The sequence below is a fragment of the Carcharhinus amblyrhynchos genome, chromosome 24 (genome assembly GCF_965287045.1).
Source record: "Carcharhinus amblyrhynchos chromosome 24, sCarAmb.v2.hapA, whole genome shotgun sequence".
NCBI classification, from domain to species: domain Eukaryota; kingdom Metazoa; phylum Chordata; class Chondrichthyes; order Carcharhiniformes; family Carcharhinidae; genus Carcharhinus; species Carcharhinus amblyrhynchos.
In genome coordinates, this window is record NC_137347.1 from 40,983,019 (window position 1) to 40,990,913 (window position 7,895).

The 7,895-nt window shown below is 43.3% G+C and overlaps 1 protein-coding gene across 4 annotated transcripts in view; it reads left to right on the forward strand.

Moving 5' to 3' along the window:
- Positions 1–3,171, forward strand: part of LOC145357744 (CTP synthase 1) — a 54,480-nt gene extending 51,309 nt beyond the window's left edge. For 2 of the 4 annotated variants that reach the window (XM_080211190.1, XM_080211191.1), the window contains 2 exons: positions 1,594–1,720; positions 3,131–3,171. In XM_080211190.1, coding sequence (XP_080067316.1) covers positions 1,594–1,714 — 121 coding nt within the window. In that variant the 3' untranslated portion in view covers positions 1,715–1,720; positions 3,131–3,171. The remainder of the gene's footprint in view (positions 1–1,593; positions 1,721–3,130) is intronic. The other 2 variants (XM_080211192.1, XM_080211193.1) reach the window with 1 other exon arrangement.
- Positions 3,172–7,895: the final 4,724 nt, after the last annotated feature.

Below are 7,895 nucleotides of genomic sequence, written 5' to 3' on the forward strand. Positions count from 1 at the left end.
ACCTGATGGGCTGAATGGCCACCTTCTGCACTGTAGTGATTCTGTTCTATGGATAGACAGTTATATGTCTTAATGTCCACTGGCAGATCCCCTGCCTCCACCTGTTGGAGGCCTCCCATCGGAAGCCCCAGCCTTTCCGACTGCTCACTGCACCCCGGGCCCCCCCCCACTCCCGCTTTGCCTCTGCTCGTTGCCAAACTCCACCACCTTTCTCAGAGCCTTGGCCTGCAAGCAATGGCGCAAAGATTACTGATGGCGGCGCATCTGTTTAACCTTCCTATTTGGTGGAGTCATTCACTGTTTTAATCAAATGTCATGTTTGTGGAAGAGAACTTGACATATACGAATAATTTCATGCTAACATACCTGCTCTGTAAATGGGATTGGATAGCTATAAAATTTATTAGCAGTGTGTAACCACAGTTACCCTTGGAAAAAAAAAAGCAGCATGCCCATTATAGGTGTCCGGGGAATAATGCTGCACATATTTCAGTTTACAGCACGTTTTGGTGCGCACGACTGGTTGAAAGTGTAATCGTTGAAGCTGTATTTTCAGAGCAAAGAAAAATGTCGTGTTTTGACATGTACTTTCCTCACCTCTTAATATTAAATATTGATTGTCCTCAGTTATACCTTTAGGGGTCCCGTTGCATTGACTCAGAGATAACAGCAGCCTTAAGTTAAATTCTTACATTCCTCTGCTTCTAGAATTTAGTAAAAAGTCTGACAACACCAGGTTTTAGTCCAACCTATTTATTTGATAATATATTATCAAATAAATAGGTTGGACTAAAACCTGGTGTTGTCAGACTTTTTACTGTGTTTACACCAGTCCAACGCCGGCATACCCACATCATGTCTAGAATTTAACCAGAGTTTCTTTTGGGGGGGGAAAATAAAACACTTTTCACAAGGCAAATGCTTGCTGATTAAAGTTCTGTTTTAGATGGATCATGCTGAGGCAATGGGGAGAGGTTTCAGAAGCCAATTAAATGAGGAAGATTGCACTCTTGATTTGTGCTGCCCTTGATTTCAGGCTAATCCCAGCAAATCAATCTGCTCCAACAGCGCTGTGGGAAGCAACGGCCCAGTGGGAAGCAACGGCCCAGTGATTATATCGCGAGACGATTAATCCAGAAACTCAGCTAATGTTCTGGGGACCCGGGTTCGAATCCCACCGTGGCAGATGGTGGAATTTGAATAAAAAATAGCTGGAACTAAGAATCTACTGATGACCATGAAATCATTGACGGAAAATCCCATTTGCTTCACTAATGTCCTTTAGGGAAGAAAATCTGATGTCCTTACCTGGCCTGGCCTACATGTTAGTCTAGAGCCACAGCAATGTGGGTGACTCTCAACTGCCCTCTGAAATGGCCCAGCAAGACACTCAGTTTCAAGGGTAACTAGGGATGGGCAATAAATGCTGGCCCAGCCAGCGACATCCTGTGGTAATATACAGACCTCCTCCTGTTAATCTCGAAATGAACTATGCTCGGGGTTGGAGATGATGGGTGTGTGAAGAAGTTGGGGTATGTGTGTCTGTAACAAAAAAAATTGTTTTCTTCCCCTCACCCACCTACCAAATACCAGCACGCCAATCTCCTGTGATTCTGCTCTCTCCAGAGATACATACAGTGATCAAAGCGGTAGCAGTTCTCCGGATTCTGAAATTGTTGATTTAAAGCTGTCAGCTATCCTCCCACAAGACTGACATGTGGTAAGTTTTGTGACCAGCCTTGGATTTTGGAACTGCTCTAGTTCACAGCAGAGGTCTGCAGAGACCGCAACTATTTAGGACAGTGGCCCCCTGATCAAAAAAATTGCACAGTGCAAGGAAAGAGTTTTTGAAGCATCTGTCTTTAAGATGACTATTTATTTGTTAAGGCTGATTCTTGCTTAAAAACAAATATTGGTGAGTGTTTCAAATTCAAGAAATCATTTCAGGCTTGACATATTTTTCCTGATCTCTGAACTTTCCAAAGCGCTCGCTGTAGCCAGTGAAGCTTTTTTGAAGTATTGTTATGATGGAACGCAGCTGATTTGTGCAAGATCCTGGGAATAATAATAAGTTGAACTGAGGGTGATCTGTTTAAGTGATGCTAGCTGAGTGATAAATACTGACACTATAAAGGAGAACCTCCCTGATTCCACAGTAGTGTGGACTCTATGGCACCAATGCAAAACCCTCTTTAGTTATTTGGGATTGAGTGTGGCAGCTTTTCCCTATTTTCTTTTCCAGAGCTGTACACTTGCTATTGCGCTCTCTAAGTTGACCAAGGTCCAAGTTGGACAGTGGAACTTTGTGCCCCATCCACCCTCTGTGGCTGCTGCTAATGCTCGATTCGAATCTTCAGCCACCACTTCAAATTGGAGACCGCTGCACCTTAAGCCTGCTCCCCAGGTGGCCCGGCTGGGATAGGTATTGAGCAGGTGAGCTTCACTGCTAAATGAGATCCCGGAAGGTTAGATCTCTTCTGTGCTGAGTTTGTTCAGAGCAGCAGTAAGTGCAATACTGAGCTTCTACCCTGGGGCTTGCAAAGGGATATATCAGGATTCTTGTTCCTCATTACAATCGAGTGACCATCCAGAAAGCAGGTATGGCATTAGGGTAAGATTAGATTCAACTGAGAGGGAGGCGGCTGACATTGTCTAGTTTTTCATGAAAAATGAAAATTTGGTTGAAGAACTAGAAAGTGGTGCCTGTAGCACTATACTCAACTTGGACCTTCAGGGGTAGAGGGAGAAAGTTAGTGGAAAGGATTCTTTTAAGTTTTCATACAAGAACGTAAGAAATAGGAGCAGATGTCGGCCATTCACCCCTCAAGCCTGTTCTGCTAGTCAGTAAGATCATGTTTCAATTTCTATGTCAGCTTTACATTCCTGCCCTGTCCCCACCTCCTTGATCCCTTTGTGCCCGGAAGTTATATTGCTCTTGATCTTGATTATACTCATCAGTTGAACAACCACTGCCCTCTGTGATAGAGAATTCTGAAGGTTTACAGTTCTCTGAACAAAGACGTTTTGTTTCATCTGAATCCTAAATGACTGCCCTAAGACAGTGACCATTCAAAGCCTTTGACTCCTTGGTTCCAGACTCTCTTAAATATCTCCCTCTCTCTTTATGCAGGTGTCGCCTAATTCTACAGATCTGAAGCGTTGGCCATTAAATTTTACAGTATTACATATTCACATTGATGCTTTGGTCTGTCAATCCTGTCTACTCAACACACTGTCAAGAGAAAAACCATCATTTGTTTAATTTTGTAATGTGTAATGTCAAAATGGTGAAAATTTTATCCATCTGCTCACATAAAAGGAATTACCATCTATCTGCTCACATCTCTTGACGGCCTGTGTAGATTTTAAGAGTTGAGTTTTTGAATCTTGGAATTTTTTACAGCTACGTAAAATCAAAGTAACATATTGTGTTGGAATTACTGAGCTGGATCATGTAGCATTCATTTGGAACATTGCTGTGTAACGCCAGTTGTTCATTTTGAGAAGTTCCCACCTTCCAAACTCCATTTTAAATCTCTGGCAAGTTGTATTTTTCTTTCAAAGCTACCTCTGCAAAATGTCACCTGAACACTGTACTACTTTATTTTTGTTCAGGCTCCTGTGTCTAGGTTAAGCTCCTCCTGATGTATTTTCTTGATACTTCAACGTGTTGCAGTTGTATATCTGAGGTTGGAAAGATTACATTATTCTGTTTAGCATCTACTGTTACACAGTGTGAAACTGTGACTGTAAAAGTTCATTTGATATTGATGAAAGATTTAACTTTTTATTTTTACACAAAGGTGGAAATGCTTGATTTTATTGAGGACGCAATCACACTACTGCCATACAAAACAGATTGTAATTAACAAGTTGTAATTGGAGTTTCGGTGCAGTCTGTTTCGTGTTTCCATCATTCCAATCAAGTGAGCTACAGCTAACTTCATTGACCTGACCACACATGGAATATTTGAAACTACGCAGCGTAATTACTCAGGACTTCAGCCTTGTTCCCGTAATTAAACCTGATGAATGCTTGGAGCACGACCAGTGTTATAAAAGGCGGTCTCAAAAGTTCCCAGTCCCAAAAGGTGGTCACATGCAAACCCTTTGAACCATCCCAGATATTTTCTACCATCCCTTCACCGAGCGGAACGCAGTACGGGCTACTTGCCTTAATCGGCCAAGACTCCCAAGGCCGGCTCCCAGCTGACCCACCAGGGTGTGTTTCCACGTGGAAGTGGCAATGAGCCCTGTTGTTCACCTAGTCTATGCTGGCGTTCTCTTTTTGGATCCAAGATGGAAATGGATAGGAACACATCAAAATGGATAGCTGTACCGGAATTGTGTACAGATCTCTTTTAAGGCTTTTGAAATACCCTCCCACAGGCTTTCAATAAATTTAGAATTAAGACACATTTTATGCCTTTTGTTTTTGTCTCACCCCCAACTCTACCAGATGTAACAACTCAAGATGGTACATACGGAAAGGTGGTTTCCTTGGGTTAGAAGTAGAGGTCACAGTATTAGGAGAAGGAGCCAACCACTGAGGAATGAGATGAGAAGTTTCTTCACTCTGAGGGTTGTGAATCTTTGGGATTCATTATCCCACAAAGCTGTCAAAGCTCAGACTTTGTGTATATTCAATTCAGAAGGTTTTTGGGTGCTGAGGGAATTAGAGGATAATCCAGGAAGGTGGCGTTGTTAGATCAGCTGTCATCTGAGCGATTGGTAGAGCAAGTTCGTTTTCCACCCCCATTCTTTATATAACTTTAAATTGATGGTCGGGCAAAGGTGGTGAGTAAATACTTGGGGTGGGATTTTCTGGCCACACTTGTCCCAAGGTTAGTGGGCCATTTCGCACTCTGTGTCCTACCCACTACGATTACCATGGGAGACAGGACAGAAAAATTCCAACCTTGGTTTTGTCAGAAGTAAGAACGGAATTGCTAACAAATTCATTTGCCTCCTTGATGATACGGGAAACTCCAAATTTGACAAGCTTAAAATCATACAATCCCTACAGTGTAGAAAGAAGCCATTCGGCCCATCAAGTCTGCACCAACAACAATCCTACCCACACCCTATCCCCCAACCTCATATTTACCCCTCTAACTACACATCCCGGGACACTAAGGGTCAATTCAGCATAGCCAATGCAACTAACCCGCAGACGTCCTTGGACTGTGGGAGGAAACCCGTGCAGACATGGGGAGAACATGCAAACTCCATACAGTGTGTGACCCAAGCCAGAAATCGAACCCCGGTCCCTAGTACAGAGAGGCAACAATATTAACCACCATGCCGTCTGGGTGCAACACTCGAGTTTCTAACTAGCAAAGCAAAAGTACATTTCCTTCATGACTACCCACCGCCCCGATAATTTTAAAACAAGAGTCTCAGTTTATCGATACGTTATTTTCATTTCGCACCTCTTGGTTTGTAGTTTCCCCTTGTTCTGTTGTTTTAGCCGACTGGAATGAGCCTCAGCTGGAGGGTGAATCTTGTGGAGTGTGGGTTGGTACTGATGTCCCCCTTGTGTAGCAGCAGCAAACATGAAATCAAACTGTGCCTGCTTTTATATTTCATCATGGAAACAAACTCTTAATATAATCTTGAAATAAAGATGAATGGAAGTATTATTCCGCTCCTAGATCTGTGTGTGATGCTTTTCTTCAGTTTTAAAGGAGCACTTTCAATTAACATTTCTTTACGAGTTGTGTTTGTAAACTCGGTTCGTGTTACCGACGCCTTGCAGCCTGAGGAAAGCCTATTTTAATTTCAGAATAGGTAGAGTTGGGAACATTACAGCGCAGTACAGGCCATTCGGCATTCGATGTTGCACTGACCTGTGAAACCAATCTAAAGCCCATCTAACCTACAGTGTTCCAATATCGTCCATATGTTTATCCAATGACCATTTAAATGTCCTTAATGTTGACAAATCCATTACTGTTGCAGGCAGAGCATTCCACGCTCTTACAATGCTCTGAGTGAAGAACCTCCCTCTGACATTTGTCCTATATCACCCCTCAATTTAAAGCTATCTCCCCTCATGCTAGCCATCTCCATCCGAGGAAAAAGTCTCTCACTGTCCACCCTATCTAATCCTCTGATTATGTTATATGCTGCTATTAAATCACCTCTTAACCTTCTTCTCTAGTGAAAACAGCCTCAAGTCCCTCAGCCTTTCCTCATAAGACCTTCCCAACATACCTGGTAAATCTCCTCTGCACCCTTTCCAATACTTCCACATCCTTTCTATAATGCGGCAACCAGAACTGTACACAATACTCCAAGTGCAGCCGCACCAGAGTTTTTTTACAGCTGCAACATGACCTCGTGGCTCCTAAACTCAACCCCTCTACCAATAAAAGCTAACATTACCATTTGCCTTCTTAAAAATCCTATCAATCTGGGTGCCAACTTTTAGGGATTTATGCAGATGGACATCAAGATCTCTGCTCAACCACACTACCAACTAACTTACCGTTAGCCAATTCCTGTTACTCCTTCCAAAGTGAATCACTTCACACTTTTCCGCATTAAACTCCATTTGCCACCTCTCAGCCCAGCTCTGCAGCTTATCTATGTCCCTCTGTAACCTGCAACATCCTTCCGCACTGTCCACAACTCCACTGACTATAATGTCATCCGCAAATTTACTAACCCATCCTATGCCCTCATCCAGGTCATTTATAAAAATGACAAACAGCAGTGGCTCCAAAACAGATCCTTGTGGCACACCACTAGTAACTGAACTCCAGGATGAACATTTACTATCACCCCCCCCCCCCCCCGTCTACTTACAGCTAGCCAATTTCCGCTATATCACCCTCAATCCCATGCCTCCGTACCTTCTGCAATAACTTAGCGTGGGGAACCTTATCAGATGCTTTACTGAAATCCACGTACACCACATTAACGGCTTTACTCTCATCCACCTCTTTGGTCACCTTCTCAAAGGGCTCAATAAGGTTTGTGAGGCACAACCGACCCTTCACAATATCGAAGAAGCAGGGGGACTGCAGAAGGACTTGGACAGGTTAGAGAGTGGGCAAAGAAGTGGCAGATGTGGAAAAGTGTGAGGTTATGTGCTTTGGAAGGAGGAATAGAGGCATAGGCTACCTTCTAAATGGGAAAATGCTTAGGAAATCAAAAACACAAAGGGACTTGGGAGTTATTGTTCCAGATTGCATTAAGGTTAATGTGCATGTTCAGCAGTTAGGAAGGCAAATGCAATGTTAGTATTCATGTTGAGAGGGCTAGAATACAAGAGCAGGGATGGACTTCTGAGGCTGTATAAGGCTCTGGTCAGACCCCATTTGGAGTAGTGTGAGCAGTTTTGGACGCCATATTTAAGGAAGCATGTACTGGCCTTGGAAAGGGTCCAAAGGAGGTTCACAAGAATGATCCCTGGAATGAAGAGCTTGTCGTATAAGGAGCAGTTGTGGTCTCTGGGTTTGTACTTGTTGGAGTTTAGAAGGATGGGGTGGGGTGGAATCTTAATGAAACTTACAGGATACTGCAAGGCCTGGACAGAGTGGATGTGGAAAGGATGTTTCCACTAGTAGGAAAAATCTAGAACCAGAGGCCACAACCTAAGGCTAAGGGGATGATCCTTTAAAACAGAGATGAGGAGGAATTCCTTCAGCCAGCGAGTGAATCTGTGGAATTTTTTGCCACAGAAGGCTGTGGAGACCACATCATTGAGTGTTTTTAAGGCAAAGATAGGTAGGTCCTTGATTAATAAGGGGATCGGGGTAAAGGGGAAAAGGTAGGAGAATGAGGATGACAATAATATCAGCCATGATTGAATGGTGGAGTAGACTCGATGGGCCGAGTGGCCTAATTCTGCTCCTATGTCTTATGGTCTTAGGAAATACTTGTTAGTA